We start from the raw sequence: 20,143 nt of genomic DNA, 5'->3' as shown, positions 1-20,143 counted from the left end.
GCTGTGACATCAGAATCACAAAATGAGTGTGATTAAAACAATTCGTTTGAAAGAGCGATACTGGCTGCTTTGGGGGAAAAGGTGACATCGTGTGCAACGTGTTTTAGAAGTAGCCCAAAGGGGCTGAAAGTTATTTGCGACCATTTACTGTGTTAAAAAACTAACTGGCTCTGTCTCCCTCTTAGTTCAACATTCCGAAATGCGCACACGCACGAAACCAGTCAAACAGGTTGTCAAACCGGTTTGGTTGGCTGCCATATTGGACTAGTGCCATCGTATTACTACTCACCAACATTCCTTCTGATCCACATTTTTTTTTTGCAGGGGCACATTTTAAAAAATGCACCCTTTAGTGGTCCTAAGGCCACAAAACGGCCACGCCCCCACAAGTGCTATAAAAATATTATATATTCATATTTTTTCCACTTTAAATGGGTCAGTCTTTTAAAACTAGGCTGGCCTGACCAGGGAATCAATTAAAATGTTTTACCATTTCTTCTTGGAGCAACTGTAACCCACATAATTTCCTTAGGGATTAATAAAGTATTCTGATTCTGATTGTTTCATTGGATAATGGCAGCTCATGTATCCTGAAACATTCAGGAATCAGTAAATATTTATTAGTTGGCATCCCTACTCATAAGTTGAAATTTCTAGCTATTAAGTTTAAATCTTGACATAACAACCAATATTTTTGACGTAGTTACTTATACTTTTGAGTTATACAAATTTTGTTTTTGTAGTTGTTAAATTCACGTTTTTCAGTGATGTAAATAAACTTCCATAAAAGAAATTCTCTTGTACCTTATGGGAATGCATTTAGGAAATCTTTGCACAAAGGCTGCTATATAACAGACACTAAGGAAAAGCATAATGAGATGAAAATATCACACTACCTTCAATTTGAATGCTGTTGCTTTAACTAGTGACTGATTTTGAACATTACAATTAAATCAACGTAAACTGAACCAAAGATCAACTTTCTGAATTGTGTTTGTTTGGCAGGATGAACGGTGCCGTTATCGAAGGTTATAAGGAAGATGTAGGAAATAAAACATCAGTGTACGTTCACACAGAGCACTCCATCACCGCATCACCTTATTTTTTGGGACGTATGGATACAAATCTGCCCCTCATGATGAGGTAGTAAAACTTACAAGACAACAGTGTGATATTGTTTATACTCTCCACAGACTAAAGATTATTTTGCTCCATAATTTTTCTCTTGGCAGGGAATAAAATATGTGCTGATTCCTGAGGCAATGAGAGATTTCCAATGGCTTGAGGGTCTTTTCAAAGGACATGAGGGCTCTAGTGGCCCACACCACAAGAAATAGTGATTATCAAATTAAGTAGTTATGTAGTATTTTTTTTTCTCCTGCTTTGACAAATCTCAATTTTTCCAATTAGTTTATAGTGTCATTAGACAATCTTTTAAGAGCAGCCTTCGCAGCTCAGAGGTGAGAGTAGAGAAGAACTAGAGACAATTTACCAGCTGGGGTTTTGTCTAACTGGTAAAAATCCATGGCCTTCCCCGTGGCTCCTACATGTCACTGCTGAGTGCACCCACAAGTGAGGTGTTCACAGGTGCCAGGAAACACAGGAAAAACTATTAATGTAAAGCACTTAAATCTGTTTGCTCACCTACTGAAGTTCCTTGAATACATGAGGTTTGATTATACACACAATCATTGTGAGGTTAGATAGTGTCAAGTAAGTGAGATGTAATCCAGGTATTTCTTTAATATGATAATATAAATCTGTCATTCAGCTGTCAAATGAGAGCTTCATGACTGAATCAGTTTGAATGCCTCTCTTTATGTTACAGTCAGTGCTTAAGAGCAAAACACAAAAAACGTAAACGATCTGATTATTTTTCAGACCTGACGGACCTAAACTTATAGATCTTCAACTCGTACCTCGAGCAGAACTTCAACAGCTTTCCAAGGGAGGTTGGTATTTTTCATTAGACCCTCTGTTTCCTGAACCTCGACCACATCCCTCAGAGGAACCTTCGGGGTGTGCTGGGGAGGTGTGGGGTGTCTGGCTCACTGTTACAAGCCTGAGTTGGAACTCTTTCTCCCAAGCTGAGCCACTAAAACTGCTCTTAGGGTTTCCTCACATGCTAAATCTCACTTCTGACTTTCAATTTGGGATATAGAGCATTTCAGGAATTTTTTCTACTCTGCTACATGATTGAGTCAGTGTAACACAAAGACCTGTGCAGACAAAACAAGCAACCCCAGTCATCTCATCAACTATTCAGGAATCAATCACAAGTAAATAAATATTAGGCAGTCTGAACTGATACAAAGTCAGACTGATGCTGGTAATGTAGTTGTTATTTTGTACAAGATATGGCATTCAGTGTCTTTGTGTTTATAAGTTTCGCCTATTCAAAGTTCACAATTATTCCTGCTGCTCCCTCCTTTCTCTTAGTTGTAGTAGCAGTAGTAGAAGTATAACATTTTCAGTAAAAATGTTGATGCCTATTGCTCACATATGCTGGTCCAAATTCGTTGATGAGTTTGTACAATACAATACAATACATATTTATAGAGCACATTTAAAAACCAACGGCATACCAAAGTGCTTCACATAAAAGACAGAAAATAAGACATAAATATTATAAATATTATAGGACCATAACAAAGTACCAAGTTTGCTAACAGGTCAGTGTCACTGATCAAACATTGGACCACTGTTACACTCCATTCAAAGAGTGCTACAAACCCCTCCCCCGCACAGCTTTTGGTAAGGCAGACCATTGTTCCATACTGCTGCTGCCTGCATACAGACAAAGACTGAAACAGGAAAAACCAGCTTCTAGGGTTATTTACAAATGGGACAGTGAGGCTGAGGAGGTCCTGCAGGACTGCTTTGAGACAACTGACTGGCAGATATTTGTGGATGCAGCTGATGGCAACATCAATGAACTCACAGACTCTGTCATTGGATATATTGGAAAGTGCATGGATGATATCATCACAAAAACCACTGTCCGCATATATCCAAATCAGAAACCCTGGGTAAATAAAGACGTTCGCGCCAAGCTAAAAGTGCGGACCTCTGCCTTTAACTCCGGGGATGCTGATGCTTATAAAGCAGCCAGGTATGACCTCCAAAAGTCCATAAAAAAGGCCAGAAAGGACTACAGGGACAAAATGAAGTCCAGCTACCACAGCTTTGACACCAGGCGACTGTGGAATGGACTGCGCTGCATCACTGACTACAAGAAGGTCAACACAGTCAGTGTTCAGCCCACTGCATCTCTCGCAGACGAGCTCAACAACTTCTATGCTCGTTTTGATGCAGACAACAGAGAGCAGATCCTCTACCCTCAGGAGGACAGTGAGGCTGCAACTTTAACTCTGAGAACAGAAGCTGTGAGATGGACCTTTAAAAAGGTAAATCCTCACAAAGCTCCAGGACCAGACGGCATCCCAGGCCGGCTACTCAGAGTGTGTGCAGACGAGCTGGCAGAGGTGTTCACCAACATCTTCAACCTCTCCCTGAGGCAGTCAGTGGTCCCCACGGCCCTCAAAGCATCCACCATCATTCCCGTTCCCAAAAAATCAGTGGTCTCCTGTCTGAATGACTACCGTCCTGTTGCACTGACATCCGTCATCATGAAGTGCCTGGAGCGGCTGGTCAAAGGTCACATCTGCTCCTCCCTCCCTGACACACTGGACCCTCTTCAGTTTGCCTATCGGACAAACAGAGCCACAGAGGATGCCATCGCCCTGGCAACGCACACCACCCTCACTCACCTGGAAAAAGGGAATACATATGCAAGGATGCTCTTCATCGACTACAGCTCTGCATTTAACACCATCATCCCCTCGAAACTTGCCACGAAGCTCGTCGACCTTGGGCTGGGAACACCAATCTGCAGATGGATTCTAAACTTCCTCACAAACAGGCCCCAGATGGTGAGAGTTGGTAAGCACACCTCCTCATCACTCATCTTAAACACAGGTACGCCACAGGGTTGTGTGCTTAGCCCCCTCCTATATTCCCTGTTCACACACGACTGTGTTGCTAAACACGAGTCCAACACCATCATCAAGTTTGCTGATGACACAACCATCATAGGCCTCATCACAGGCAATGATGAGACGGCCTATAGAGAGGAGGTGATGGCACTGTACGAGTGGTGCCTGGAAAATAACCTGACTCTCAACATCAGCAAAACTAGAGAGATGATAGTGGACTACCGGAAACGACCAGTCAGAGAACACCAGCCCATCCACATCAACGGTGTCAAGGTCGAAAGGGTCAGCAGCTTCAAGTTCCTTGGAGTCAACATCACCGAGGACTTCTCCTGGACCCTTCACACAGACACTGCTATCAGGAAAGCTCGCCAGCGGCTTTACTTCCTGAGGAGGCTGAGGAAGTTTAGCATGAACGCCAACATCACCTCAAATTTTTACAGGTGTGCAATTGAGAGCTTGCTGACGAGCTGCATCACAGTTTGGTACGGAAGCTGCTCTGCCAGCAGCCGTAAAGAACTACAGAGGGTGGTGAAGGCAGCAGAGCACATCACTGGCACGAGGCTTCCTGCCATTCAGGACATTTACCTCCAGCGATGCCTCCGTAAAGCACACAGCATCATCAAGGACCACAGCCACCCAGCACATCAGCTGTTCTCCTTGTTACCATCTGGCAGACGTTACAGGAGTCTGTCTGCTCGGACTACAAGACTTAAAAACAGTTTTTACCACCAAGCCGTACGACACCTCAACCACAACACTTAAACACACACAACACAGCACTCAGAAGCTACCCTGCAGCTTCACAAGTACTCTGTTTAATCTGCACTGGTCATTTCACTTTATTGTCATTGATATTTATATTTAAAGTGCAATACTGTAATTTTCTGCTGCTCATTCCTGTGCAATATCCCATCTGCCCTCCCGTCATATTTCTTTTCAAGATTTTCTTATTTAATCACTAGTGTACATATATTTATATTTATAGATACATATATATTTAGTCATCTTTTCTCTTTTACCATGTCTCTCTAATATTTAGCTCCTTACTATTTTTATATTTTTATATTTTATTTTATTATATTTTACTATATTTTCTGTACTGTATCATGCTGCTGAGGGACTGCTGCTCGTCAAACACATTTCATTGCAATGTTGACCCTGTGCTAACTTGCATATGACAAATAAAACTTGAAACTTGAAACTAATACACAGGAATCGCATAAAATGAATATCAAGTAAAAAAGCATAAAACCATAAAAAAAAATGTATATAAAAGGTAAAATAGAGTAAGTCTAGGGATCAGATACAGGGATTAACAAGCAGGAAAGACAAGGTTAAATAAATAGGTTTTTAACTGTGATTTAAGTGATTGGATAGAATCAGATGCGCAGATAGCAATAAGAAGGTTCTTCCGTAAATCTGGTGCAGCCAAGGCAAACGCACGGTCACCTCTAGACTTCAGCCGAGATCTTAGCTGCACCAGGAGTAACTGAGCAGATGATCTTAGTGCTCTAGCGGGAATGTACGATCTAAGGAGTTCGATAAGGTAGCTCGGGGCTGTGTTGTTGATCATTTTAAAAGTAAGCAGCAGTATTTTAAATTGGATGCGGTATTTAATGGGTAGCCAGTGCAGGTCAGCTAGAACAGGGGTAATAGAGGCAAACCTCCCAGTTCCGGTCAGAAGGCGTGCCACCGCATTTTGAACAGTTTGCAGTGTATGAAGAAGGGCAGAATGAAGACCGAAATAAAGGGAGTTTCAGTAGTCCAGCCTAGAGATCACAAAGGGCGTGAACAAGCTTTTCCAGGTCTATTTTCAGTTGCGGATGATAAAGGATTCATAAAGTTTATTCATGCAGGCCCATATGACAGAGGATATGCATCTTCTTTTTCTTTTCATATTTTAATTTGTATTTAATTGTGTTGTGGTTTGCAGTGTTTTGTGTTGTTTCACTTTAAATTTGTTTAAAAGGAAAAAGTTGAAAATTTAAATAGTTTAAAGTTGAACTGTGAATAGTTGTTTTTTGTATTATATGATTTATTAATTACATTTTATGTGGAGTGAATAAATAAAAGTATATTTAAGGTGGATCCTAGAGACACGCTTTGTCTCGAGGGGCCACTGTAAATATTTATATATAAACATATATAAGTAAAGAAGAGCCGGTTGGGAGCCGAAACAGCTCTTTTTAAGCGCTACTACTGTATGTGTCTGTACATGCATGTGTGTGCAAGAATATGTGTGTGTGTGTGTATGTGTTTGGGGGGGTGTTTGTGTAACCTCCTGCCCAGAAAAGGGTAATAAAAGCAGGAAGTTTATGACACAAGAAAACAGAACCTTCAGATAGGATGTGCCTATAATAAAACACTTCAGCCTCCCCCACCAACAAACTGGCTGGAGAGGTGGTGAGAAACACAGGAATGTCATTGATCATGCTGCTTGAACTAAGACTTACAAATTTAAGTAACACAGTGACATTTAACAATTTGACTCCAACATTGAGAACCTTTTAGAGCCTGCACTTCTACACTTTTTTTTTTAATTTGAGGAAAGAAGTTGAATTAGTACGTTTACTAGAGTATTTTTATTTTATAGTTCTACTTATATGAAGCATGTGTGTATTTCTTCCACCTCTGGCTTGCATTTGCATTTTACACAGCTTCCCAAGTGTTTCAGAATTGGGCTTGTATAATAAGAGTAAAACACTAACAGAGCTTGACTGTTTTTTTCTGTAAAAAAAACCACGATGTTACTTTTTTGTGGTTTTACAGTGACATAAGCTACATTTGATCAAAATATTTGTTTTACTGGCTTCTCCCTTTTCATTTGTAAGTATAACGGTAGTTACTCACCTTTCTTTGAATGAGTACCAGATAAAAGCATTCAGCAGACACCCCAAACAGAGGAGATTGACCATCATCGAGAGCCGTTTCCTCATGTCTCTCCAGTGGTTGACATTTCACAGCACTCAATTTCATTTCACTTTATATATATTTTTTGGGTACTTCCTGTCTGTCTGGTTTGGCTGCCTGTTGCTGCTGTTTCCATGTTTGTGTGTATGAATGGGGGTGTGTGTTAGTGATGTGTCGGTCGCGAACGAAATGGCTCTTAGTAGTGATGTGCGGATCGATCCTGAAATATCGATTCCTCCGATACCAATCATTTATGTTCTAGAATCAATTCTCACATTAAAATATCGATATTTTAGTAATTTAGGGTAAATTTGTAGTTTATCATTAACAGGAACACAGTGGAAAGAAACTATAACATTCGAATTGTCTACATTCAAAGGAACTACTTCCTCTTCCGCCTTTCATAGTCATTTGCGAAATACGGCTGTATAAATGTCTCACAACCACTTGGCGTGCGCACTCACAACAATGGCTGAGCGTAATTGTGCGGACGTATTTTACCTCCACAAGCAGCTGAGACGTGATTTGTCAGCAAAAAAGTGAGGGGTTGTGGCCTTACTTGCCAACCTTGAGACCTCAGAATTAGGGAGACATTCAAAAGGGCTGTTGGGGGGGGTGATAAATACATTTTACAGTGTTTATTTATCGGATAAAATACATTAAATGTCACCGTTATTATTGGCCGGCCTGGAGACAGCGGGGGTGTCCAAATTCAGAGGCTGCTTCCACCTGAGGACCCGGCCTTCGCGGTCTAAAGAAAGCCAGGTAGTACGTCACGAGCTCCCTCGGTGGAGTGAAACTCTGTCGTCTGCTCCTTGCTATCTAAAATATAACCGGGCGCTGACGTAAACTCTCAACTGTCTCACACTTTGTTTAATCAGTTTTCTGTTTGACGTTCATTAAGCTGTGGGAAAACCCCGGAGGAACCCCCCCAAGGTACTAATAAAGTTACATTTAATTGAATCTAATCTAATAACTTTAATCTCAGCCAAACCGATTTACTCACAAACAAATAAAACTGAAAAAGCCAAACAATAACATTTTATCAAAATGTTTAACCCGAGTAGCGAAAGACCGCGGGGGTTTGAAAACGATGTGTCGGTCAGCTCAGATATTTGAAGTTTACACAGCTACATTCTCACCTGAAAATATGTTAAAGGCTTTTTTGCGAGCCAGAAAGAGAAATAAGAGTAATATTAAAACTAAGTCAGTGTCGCCATTGTTGGAAACTGGAATTGGCTGGGCCGCGCTATGAATCCTGCGATATGGTTTTTCAATTTTGTTGTCCGGGTGGAAAATCGAGAGAAATTCAGGAGAATGGTGGCTCCGGGATTCTCCCGGAAAAATCGGGAGGTTTGGCATGTATGGTTGTGGCAACATCACTAACTTTGTCAAACACCTCAGAGTAAATTATATCACAGAATATGACGAGCGTATGTTGAGGCGAACTGAAGAGGAGGACAGGGACAGGTGCTGCTAAGGCGAGACAGACGTCTCTCACGGAGTCCTTTAGTGCTGCAGGCAGGCAAGGTGTTCAAATAGCGCACAACTTCAGTTTTTTTTATTTCTATGTGATGAACTCTGCATTATTAAGTGATAAGAACAAGTAATCTAATGTCCTGTAATCATTATGATGCTATAATTTGAGATACAATAAATAAAATACGTTTTTGTACAAAGTATCGGTATCGGATCAGTATCGTCGATACCACCCTGAATATTACTTGGTATCAGATTGGAAAGGAAATCAGTGGTATTGCACATCACTAGCTCTTAGAGCTGGGTCTTTGACGTGAACGACGCGAGCCGGCTCCTTATTGGGAGCCGTGGGGTTTTTTTTTTTCTTTCTCTCACCCTCTCTCTCGCACTTTTTTTCCGTGTCACTCCGCACAGGAGCAGAGGGAAAGAGAGCCAGGGACAACAATGTCACACTAGAAAGGTATAGTAATCATCCACTAGTGATGGGATTTCCGGCTCTTTTTAGAGAACCGGCTCTTTTGGCTCGGCTCACTAAAAAGAGCCGGCTCTTCCGGCTCCCAACCGGCTCTTCGGGTTGTTTTGTTGCTTTAATTAATTTATTATTAACAATAATATAAATCAGATGACTCGTAAGCTGGAGAGGAAATGGCGTGTCGCAAATTTAAAGGATCATCATTTAGCCTGGAGATATAAGAAAGCCCCCCGCAAAGCCAGAACATCTTACTATTCACTACTGATTGAAGAAAATAAGAACAACCCCAGGTTTCTCTTCAGCACTGTAGCCAGGCTGACAAAAGGTCAGAGGTCTATTGAGCCAACCATCCCTTTAACGTTAACTAGTAATGACTTCATGAACTTCTTCACAAATAAAATTTTTATCATTAGAGAAAAAATGACCAATAATCATCCCACGGATGTAATATCGTCTACAGCTACTCTTAGTACCACTGATGTTAAGTTAGACTCTTTTTCTCCAATTGATCTTTCTGAGTTAACTTCAATAATTAATTCCTCCAAATCATCAACATGTCTTTTAGACCCCATTCCTACAAAACTGCTCAAAGAAGTCCTGAAATTAATTAATGCTTCAATCTTAAATATGATCAACCTCTCTCTAATAATCGGCTATGTACCACAGGCCTTCAAGCTGGCTGTAGTTAAACCTTTACTCAAAAAGCCATCTCTAGACCCAACTGTCTTAGCTAATTATAGGCCAATCTCCAACCTTCCTTTCGTATCAAAAATCCTTGAAAGAGTAGTTGTCAAACAGCTAACAGATCATCTGCAGAGGAATGGGTTATTTGAAGGGTTTCAGTCAGGTTTCAGAGCTCATCACAGCACAGAAACAGCTTTAGTGAAGGTTACAAATGATCTTCTTATGGCCTCTGACAGTGGACTCGTCTCTGTGCTTGTCCTGCTAGACCTCAGTGCAGCGTTCAATACTGTCGACCATAATATCCTATTAGAGCAATTAGAGCATGCTGTAGGTATTACAGGTACTGCGCTGCAGTGGTTTGTATCATATCTGTCTAACAGACTCCAATTTGTGCATGTAAATGGAGAGTCCTCTTCACCCACTTAGGTTAATTATGGAGTTCCACAGGGTTCGGTGCTAGGACCAATTCTGTTTACATTATACATGCTTCCCTTAGGCAGCATCATTAGAAGACATAGCATACATTTTCACTGCTATGCAGATGACACCCAGCTCTATCTGTCCATGAAGCCAGATAACACACACCATTTAGTTAAACTGCAGGAATGTCTTAAAGACATAAAGACCTGGATGGCTGCTAACTTTCTGCTTCTTAATTCAGATAAAACTGAGGTTATTGTACTCGGCGCTGAAAATCTTAGAAACATGGTATCTAACCAGATTCTTACTCTGGATGGCATTAACTGTGAGGAACCTTGGAGTTATTTTTGACCAAGATATGTCCTTCAACGCACATTTACATATTTAAACAAATATGTAAGACTGCATTCTTCCATTTGCGCAACATCTCTAAAATTAGAAATATTCTGTCTCAGAGTGACGCTGAAAAACTAGTTCATGCATTTATTACTTCCAGGCTGGACTACTGCAATTCGTTATTATCAGGATGTCCTAAAAACTTGCTGAAAAGCCTTCAGCTAATCCAAAATGCTGCAGCAAGAGTACTGACAGGGACTAGAAAGAGAGACCATATTTCTCCTGTTTTGGCTTCCCTTCATTGGCTTCCTGTTAAATCCAGAATTGAATTCAAAATCCTGCTCCTCACATACAAGGTCTTAAATAATCAGGCCCCATCTTATCTTAATGACCTTGTAGTACCATATCACCCTATTAGAGCACTTTGCTCTCGCACTGCAGGCCTACTTGTTGTTCCTAGAGTATGTAAAAGTAGAATGGGAGGGAGAGCTTTCAGTTTTCAGGCCCCAGCTTCCAGTTTGGATTCGGGAGACAGGGCTATATCATATCGTTTACGGTAATACCGGTATAATGTCGGGCAATGATAAGAAATTGAAATATTGCGATAGAATATGGGTAATACGCGCATGCGCAGTGCCTTTGTTTTCATACACACATGGAGGAAAATAGTGATGGGTCGTTCGCGAACGAAATGGCTCTTAGAGCCGGGTCTTCGACGTGAACCACGAGAGCGTGGTTTTTTTTTTCTTTCTCTCAGCCTCTCTCTCGCACTTTTTTTCTGCTTCACTCAGCACTCAAACCTTGTGCTTACCGCTGGGCAGAGGGGGGAGGGGCGGTAGTTACTCTCAGTAGCACAGGAACAGAGCCAGAGGGAGAGAGAGAGAAAGCCAGGGACAACAACGTCACATTAGAAAGGTATAGTAATCATCCACAACTATTTTCAGTTGCGGATGATAAAGGATTCAGAAAGTTTATTCATGCAGGTCCATATGACAGAGAATATGCATGTTCTTTTTGTTTTCATATTTTAATTTATATTTAATTGTGTTGTGGTTTGCAGTGTTTTGTGTTGTTTCACTTTAAATTTGTAAAAGGAAAAAACTGAAAATTTAAATAGTTAAAAGTTGAAATGTGAATAGTTGATTTTTGTATTATATGATTTATTTATTACGTTTTATGTGGAGTGAATAAATAAAAGTATATTTACGGTGGCCCCTAGAGACAAAGCACATACAAACTTCAAATTATGTACGAACTCTGAAGCACGTACAAACACCAAAACACGTAAAAACTCCAAAACACGTAAAAACACGTACAAACTCCGAAGCACGTAAAAACTCAGAAGCACATAAAAACTCAAAACACGTACAAAAGACAACAGAAGTGCTCCAGGATGCTAGGACACAGTGTTGAGCTTTTGTTACCTACCTACACAAGCCAGCAAGTACCAACGACCGGATTTGGTGTGTGGTAATAACAGGTAAATGAACATTTTTTTAAATTATTTGAATATATATGAGTGCCTGTGTACAGGCACTCATATATACACAAACAATACACAAAAATACACACATGCTTTCAATTGTGTAATTTAAGTGATGTAGTAGCTCTGCTTTGGAAGTTCAGTTCATGCTAGAAATGTGTTTTGGAGTTTGTACGTGTTTTGTCTCTAGGGGCCACCGCATATATTTATATATAAAAATATATAAATAAAACCACTTTTTTTTTACGTTAGTAATTCCTTTTGTGCATAATTTTATATTATTGTTAATAATAAATTAATTAAAGCAACAAAACAACCCGAAGAGCCAGTTCGGAGCCGAAAGAGCCGGTTCTTTTTAGTGAGCCGAACCGTAAGAGCCGGATCTCTAAAAAGAGCCGGAAATCCCATCACTAGAGGAAAAAGCGTGCCAGCGACGGAGAATGAGAAGGGCAAAAGCGGATGTTGAATGAAACGAATGAACCAGAACTGGTTTGTAAAAATGCTGCAACTTCAGTGGTGTGGAACTGGTTTAGCTTTCGTCCATCAGATACACAACAGCACTATTTCTGGTAGCGCATGCTAGCGGGCCATCGTTATTACCGTGTTTTTTGGAAAATACGGCACACTTAAAATCAATCCTTTGATTTTTCTGAAAATCGACAGTGCCCCTTGTAATCCCGTGCACTTTATGTATGAATTCTGGTTGTGTTTACTGACTCAAAACGATTTTATGTGGTATGTGCTCGAAAATCTGTCAAATGTTTTAGTATGACTTTGTTAAGCTACGAAGCCGCACCGCTTGATGGATTGTCGGAGCGTTACGGCTATCGTAGGCAGGAGCCTCGCGGAGTGATACGTACTGTGCTTCAACATAATATTACCGTATTGTGTGTGTATAACCTCTTTTTAAGTTTTGTGGATATTATACATGGTTATGCTGAGGATATGTCGGCCAATTTGCACTGGAAATGCCTTTTGGTTAAACTGTCAGCAAGGAATTTGTATTTGCACTGTTAAATTTTTATATAATTTTAATGCACATAAAAAACAGCTGCTTGTTTAAGTGAAAATACATTGATTTTTTTTTTCTGCACTAATAAAGTTGTGGAGTTGTAAAGTGTTTTGTCTAGTGTCAGTTATATTGTCAGTTATATCGTTATCGCAAATTTTCAAATGTATATCGTGATAAATATTTTTGGTCATATCACTCTGCTCTAACAGACACTATTTCTACTTTTAAGATTAGGCTTAAAACTTTCCTTTTTGTTAAAGCATATAGTTAGGGCTGGACCAGGTGACCCTGAATCCTCCCTTAGCTATGCTGCAATAGGTGTAGGCTGCCACTGCAGATGGCCGCCTCTCCCTGAGCCTGGTTCTGCCGGAGGTTTCTTACTGTTAAAAGGGAGTTTTTCCTTCCCACTGTCGCTAAAGTGCTTGCTCATAGGGGTTTATGGGTTTTTCTCTGTATCTATTATTATAGGATATACTGTACAATATATAAGCGCCTTGAGGCGACTGTTGTGATTTGACACTATATAAATAAAATTGAATTGAATTGAATTGAATGGCTAGGAGACAGGTGAGGAGCATTCAGCTCCAAGAGCCTGGTTCCGACCAGTCTCCCTTGCTAGCAAGTAAAAGATGTTCGTCTTGCTTGTCGTTAACAAGAATAAATAAAACCAGCGGGGCCTGTAGAAGCGCAGACCCAACACTCAAGTATAAAATAAAAATTAGGTCTTTGGAGGACATTTGTACCAGCTCTCTGCCAGGCAAACTTTATTATGTGTGCCAACTTTATTATGTGTTTGCCTACATGTCAATTATTCTCTCACACGTCACTACAAACCCCAACCAAGGAAACTCACTCCCTCTTCACTATTTACTTTTACAGGAATAGCTTTGTATTTTGTCTGTATTCATTTTTTATAGTTATTATTTTGAAAGGGACTTTAAGAAATTTGAAGTGCCTTTCAAATTAAGTTAGCAAGCTGCAAGGTAACAAATTTTTACTCTAAACAAAAATGTAGGAGTAGGTAATGGATGGTAGGTATTAAAATTTTTCAGCTTCCCTGCAAACATAGGGTGCAAAAAAACCCTCCCCAACAGAGAAGAATGAGCATCACCCTACGTATAGGCACATAGGAAAAGATGTATGTGGATTCTAAATATCACATTACGTTGGACCTCTGACCTCTTCTTCAAGGTCAGATAAAGTTGTCAGGGTTTCTGGGTCATTGACCCAGTATTTTCAGTTCATGTTCACTGTTTATCTACTGCCTGTTCCACTTCCTGTTTTATTGTGTTAGCCTTGGTCTGTGTGCATTATGTTCAGTCCTCTTCCCATTTATCATTAGTTCATTATGTTCAGCTGTTCACTCACCTGTCTCCAATCGTTGTCATTGTTAGTCATGTATTCAAGCCCTCTCTTCCCTTCAGCCCTTGTCGTGTCATTGATGTTATGTTGTCGTTTCCGCCTGCGTTCAGTCAGCCATTCAGTCAGTCAGTCCTTCATTCAGTCAGTCGTCCAGCCAGCCATTTCCTACCTCTGTTCTGTTTGTTCACTCCATCGACAATAAACACCAACCTTCACCTACCTACCTGTGAGTCCAGCGTTTGGGTCCTCCTTCTCTCATCCACGACACAAATCCTGACAGAATGACACGACCCCGCGTTGTGGACCCAGCGGACTCGGACCTTTTTGAGCGGCAGGATGCAGCGCTCTCCATTTGGGCGGAGACGCTCAGGTGGAAACAGCGGCTCTTCTCAGAGAGGGAACACGTCTTTGAGGGGACTCATCTGGCTCTGGGCGGGCCTCGGAGACGCCGCGGTCCTCCACCTGCTGCCTCACCTGCACCGGAGCATCTGCCGCGGAGAGTGGGCGTTTCGCGCCTCGCTTCGGCGGCTCCCTCTCTCGCGGGTCCGCTCCTCGCTCACACGCCACCTGCCTCATTCACCGGACCTTCAACCTCGCCATGGCACAGCGGCTCCGCCTCACACCACGGCTCAACAGAGGCTCCGGCGCCAGAGGCTCGGATGTGTACCCCGCCCGCTTCCTCTTCCTGGAGAAAGCGGCGCACACGCCGCCATAAAACGGACTATTTCCAGCAATTCCCGGTGGATTCTGTGGACTGGGAAGATTTGTTCTGCTCTGCTCCCCCAAAGACCAGCATAATCCCTGAGAAACTTGGCAGGATCACCCACCCAGTCATTATTTCCACCCCTATCAGTAAGCCTACACCCAAACCTGTGCCAGCTCCCAGGACGAGGGCAGCTGTGACCCAGTCTACCTCCACACCCGCTCCTGTTTCTCGGGTGGGGGTGACTGGTGTCCAGCCACCTCCTGTCCCAGCGCCCAAGGTTGAGGCCAGCCAAAACCCAGCCTGACCTCCCTAGAGGCCTGGAAGAGCTAACCGGTCCACCTGCTACTTCACCACTTCGTCCACCTCCTGACCCAGCCTTTCACGCCCTCACACTGTCCCTAGTTAGGCTAGCTGACCTGTCCCCTGCTCAGGCACCAGCTTTGCTAGCCCAAGCGGTAGCCTTATCCCCCTCACTAGCTCAGTCTTTAGCCCAGTCGTTAGCCACACCAACCTCAGCTCCGTCGTCAGCCTCGCCTACCTCTATTCATCCCTTAGCGCCTCCTCTCCAGGCAGTTCCCCTCACCTGCTGTTCAGCCTCCTCTCCAGGCAGTTCCCCTCACCTGCTGTTCCGCCTCCGGCCCAGTCAGTCCACTCACCTGCTGTTCAGCCTGTCCTCCAGTCCCCTGTAGTTCAGTCGCCCCCTGTCTCCCGGTCGCCCGTCCTCCAGTCTGTCCAGTCTGTTGTCCAGTCTTCTGTAGTCCAGTCGGTTCGGTCTGTCATCCAGTACCCTGTAGTCCAGTTGCCCGTTGCTCAGTCTCCTGATCAGTCTCTGGTCCAGTCACTCATCCACCACCCTGTTCAGTTCCCGGACCTGCAGCCACAGCACCCAGAGCCAGCTGTGAGCTCTCCTGCTCTTCAGCCAGGGGTTTCCGCGCCCGCTGGCTCTACAGCTGTGGCTCCATCACCCCCGGCTCCCGTCTACCTCGCGGCCGCCGGCCACGTGGCCGCCCACCAGAGCTGACTCGTCCCGGCCACGTGGCCGCCCACCTGAACTGTCTCGTCTCGGCCGCTGGCCACATGGCCGCCCACCTGAACTGTTTTTGTTTTGGACTCCGTCCCTCCGTCCTGGGCCCCCTCCGCCCGCCCTGTTCTGGTTTTTCTTTCTTTTGGCCGTCGGGTGCCGGCCTTTGAAGGGGGGGGGGGGTACTGTCAGGGTTTCTGGGTCGTTGACCCAGTATTTTCAGTTCATGTTCACTGTTTATCTACTGCTTGTTCCACTTCCTGTTTTAGTGTGTTAGCCTTGGTCTGTGTGCATTATGTTCAGTCCTCTTCCCATTTATCATTAGTTCATTATGTTCAGCTGTTCACTCACCTGTCTCCAATCGTTGTCACTGTTAGTCATGTATTTAAGCCCTCTCTTCCCTTCAGCCCTTGTCGTGTCATTGATGTTATGTTGTCGTTTCCGCCTGCGTTCAGTCAGCCATTCAGTCAGTCAGTCCTTCCTTCATTCAGTCAGTCGTCCAGCCAGCCATTTCCTACCTCTGTTCTGTTTGTTCACTCCATTGACAATAAACACCAACCTTCACCTACCTACCTGTGAGTCCAGCGTTTGGGTCCTTCTTCTCTCATTCACGACACAAATCCTGACAAAAGTCAATTTACCAAAAATATCTTTTATCTTGAACACTATACTTAAAATTCTCCTGTCTTTGTTTGTGTTGGTAACATTTAGGACATTATACTGGTTTATCCAGGGCCACAGGGGGGCTGGAGCCTATCCTAATACAATGCTGTTTCTTTAATACTGCCCAGAGAGTGAGCTTCCTTGGCACAGGTTTTCACTCTAGGAGTGTTTCTTGTTTATAAATACAAGCTGATTTAAAGAAAAAAAAAGCAGAAAATAAAAGAAATAATAAATAAGTGATTTTGATTGGCTTTGCCTTAAAATCAAAACACAAAATAAAAAAAGAGTATGTAAGGTCTAAAGTGAGATTTGACAGCCAATCTTAGTGTGAAACATAAGATTGGCTGTAGTTGGGAATAGAATTCACTGCTCTTTATTGATTTACTAAATGATTACACAGCAGATTGAAGCATACATTAGTGAGTGAGTAAATCCAAACACGATCATCCACCTAAATTCAAATTGATCTCTGGTATGATTGATGTGACTGAATTATGACAGGAAGCAGTAAAGCTGCTCTGCACCAGTTCATCATCAATGGCACTACTCTAAACTTCACCGCAATGCTGACTAGACTAATCAATCTAACCTGCCACAAACCACCGGTATTTCCTAGCAACCTTTGAATAACACAGACTTGGCCATGTCAGCCCTGCAGCGATGATACTTCAAACTGTGAAGTGGAATTAGTTTGTTTTCCAAGACATTTAACACCATGAAAAAACAAAACAAAACATGTAACAAGTTGTTTATAACGCAGATATCTGATCTAATATTATATTGAATATGTAGGTAACTTTTGGAATTTTTGCAGGTAGCATAAGAACAGGGTTCAGACACAATGAGTTAAGATCACAAATGACCTTCCAACACATGTACAGAAAAGAACAACAGCAATGAAGCTGAGGAAAAAAATGGGTACAAGAAAAGGTAACTTTTTTATGTGCACATACTAATCTGTCTCATTTGTTTCTCACAGTTTGGAATTTCACCGACCACTTCCTCAAAGAAGCGCCTCAAAGCCCTCTGAACTTTGTAAAGGCTGCAAGTAAGAGCGAGCACTGTCATAACTTTTTTCTTAATAAATTACAGTATTTTTGCCAAGATTGAGTCATGTCAGACCTGCAGGCATGATACTTCTGTGTGTATGAATGCTTGTGCATTACAGGGAAGCCATCGATAAAGTAAAAAAGCTCTACAATCAAACATGAAAAAAAGCAGGAGGAGAATTACCACAGATCCAGGTAAGATCATACACTTCAAGCCTTCTAACATCCTGATATTAGACAGTGAATTACAGGTCATTTTACAGAGAAAAGCAATTGTAATGTAAACAATAGTTTAACAGATTACTTCCTCCTATGATTAATTAAGTAAAGTACTGAATTACTTTTAATAAAAGTGTTTTGTGTAATACATTATTTTTTCGAGTAATGACTTAAACACCGATTGTTAAATTGAATTGCTAAATGTTGTCATTTTTATGCTTACCATCTCTACATTGTTTCAAGCAGTAGGATCAAAGACGTTCTTTTGTCTCTGACCACCTCTCCAGCTACTCTGGTGCTGGGGAGGTTTTATTGTAGATACATCCTATCTGAAAGATCTGTTTCTTGTGTTGTAAGCTTCCTGCTTTTATGATCCTTTTGGTGAGCAGGAAGTCACACAAACACACCCCCATGACACACTCACATTCTTGCACACATGCTTACACATGCACACACACACACACACACACACACATAGTGCCTTGTCTTAGAACCATTGGTGGGTTTTACGGTGGAAGGTGCTTGTGTTGTGTGGTATTGTGTAAACTATTGTATATTGTAACAGTTTGTCAATAAAAAGGCTACGAGGAGAACTGCTCTTTGAAGGATTTGGGCTAGAGACAGGTGATGAGCATTATGCTCCACCGCCTGGTTCTGACCAAAGCTTCCCTCGTTAGCGAGTTAACGACCGGTTGAAGATGTTCTGTCTTGTTTTCGTTCTTCATGAGCAATAAGTCTCTAAACTTGCGGGGCCTGTGGAAACACAGACCCAACATGCACAAATATTTGACCCACAGCATGTAATTAATTTCCATGAATGTAATGTGTTTGATATGCTGCTTAGAGATGGCAGTAACTCCCAAAATGGAGCCAATGAGAATCAGTAAGGAGATCAATAAGGAATCGAAGTGATAAGTGATATTGATAATAGAATCAGAATTGCTACATTCTTATCAATTCCCAACCCTAGTATTTACATTCATGAAAGCATCTCTTTATTCATTGTACACTCGAGAGTGTTCCTTAATTGGTAAGATGCTGTAAAATTCTTCCCATTGACCATGTAAATAATTCTGTTATCCTGCACTTCTGTGGTCCTTCAGGTCTTTTTGCTGCTGAGCTGATTCACCGCAGTCTTTCTTTTAAAGAAAGAATCAGTCTGTTAATTTTTTGCTCTCTTTTTTTGCAACCTAATAATGGCTTCCTTCATTTGCATTGACATTTCTTATATTTAAAATCAGAGAAAAAGTTACGAAATACAAAATCGAGACTTTAAATTAACTTCAGATATTACATCTGCTTAATTTTTTATGAATTAAGAAGCGGTTCAGCAGGACATGAAACTGTTTATCATTCAATTGTCAAATTACATTTGAACCACTCAGAATAGGGAACTTTGTATAAAAATGTCTTTAATTGCCGAAGAGTTAAGCCAAATATTGCCAAAGAAAAAACTAAACATAAAAAACACTAACTGTAAACATAATATACAACAATAGACAAATTAATATGAAATACAATCTAAAGACAAAAGACAGGTTGTCTGTCCTACATGTATGCTGTATCTGTAGCTGCCTGAAGTTAAATGGCTTTCAGTACGGTTAAATAACCATTTCCATTCAAACCACTGAAGCCTATTCAAATACTACATAAATGAAAACATTTATTTTAATTGTTTTCCCTCTCTGGTAAGCCTGATTTGCTGTAGCTGAAATTCATCATTGGAAATTAATATGAAACTGTATTGCTTTCAGTGTTTTAAATAAAATCAAATCAGTGTTTTAAATAAAACACTGAATTTATGTGGGATTTGTTTGCTTTTTATACATACGTAGCAGAAATGACAATTACAATACAGGTGTACTGTATTTTAAATCACAAATCGTTCACCTTAACACTAAAGCTAACTTTAAACATTTATTTATTTATTCATTTATTATTTCAAGATTACAGCTGAACATCAATTGCAATGGATCCAACAATGGCATTATCACTCAGGAAAACACTCCAGTGGGATCTAAGATTGTCTGTGATAAGGACAGGACTGTAATTCCCATAACCCCAGTGCTTTTCAAGGCCTTTATCAAAGTATGTATTTCTTAAAGATGGGAACATGCCTTGAAATGTATTCTTTATGAATGCGCTAGAATGAACTCAGACAAAATCTGCTGCATGTTTCATGTCCTAATTATTCTTCAAATGTTCTAACATAGTATTACTAAGTTCTTATATCACATGTTTAGTCATGTGCTAAATCTTTGTGAACCAGGGACCTGCACCCTTAACGGATTGAATCAAATGTGTGTGTGTGTGTGTGTGTGTGTGTGTGTGT

The 20,143-nt window shown here is 41.4% G+C and overlaps 2 protein-coding genes across 2 annotated transcripts in view; one reads left to right on the top strand and one right to left on the bottom strand.

Moving 5' to 3' along the window:
- Positions 1-20,143, bottom strand: part of LOC102798336 (5-hydroxytryptamine receptor 3A-like) — a 170,965-nt gene that overhangs the window by 131,266 nt on the left and 19,556 nt on the right. The window lies entirely within an intron of this gene.
- On the top strand, positions 1,007-17,573 carry LOC148101783 (uncharacterized). The gene is made up of 4 exons (XM_087845196.1): positions 1,007-1,143; positions 2,798-3,978; positions 15,291-15,757; positions 17,523-17,573. The coding sequence occupies exons 1-4, from the start codon at positions 1,007-1,009 to the stop codon at positions 17,571-17,573; spliced, it is 1,836 nt and encodes a 611-aa protein (XP_087701322.1).

Source organism: Neolamprologus brichardi, chromosome 8, assembly GCF_056152115.1.
Source record: "Neolamprologus brichardi isolate AB-2024 chromosome 8, ASM5615211v1, whole genome shotgun sequence".
Classification (NCBI taxonomy): domain Eukaryota; kingdom Metazoa; phylum Chordata; class Actinopteri; order Cichliformes; family Cichlidae; genus Neolamprologus; species Neolamprologus brichardi.
The sequence above is the reverse complement of the archived record's forward strand: the minus strand, read 5'-3'. Positions and strand labels throughout refer to the sequence as shown.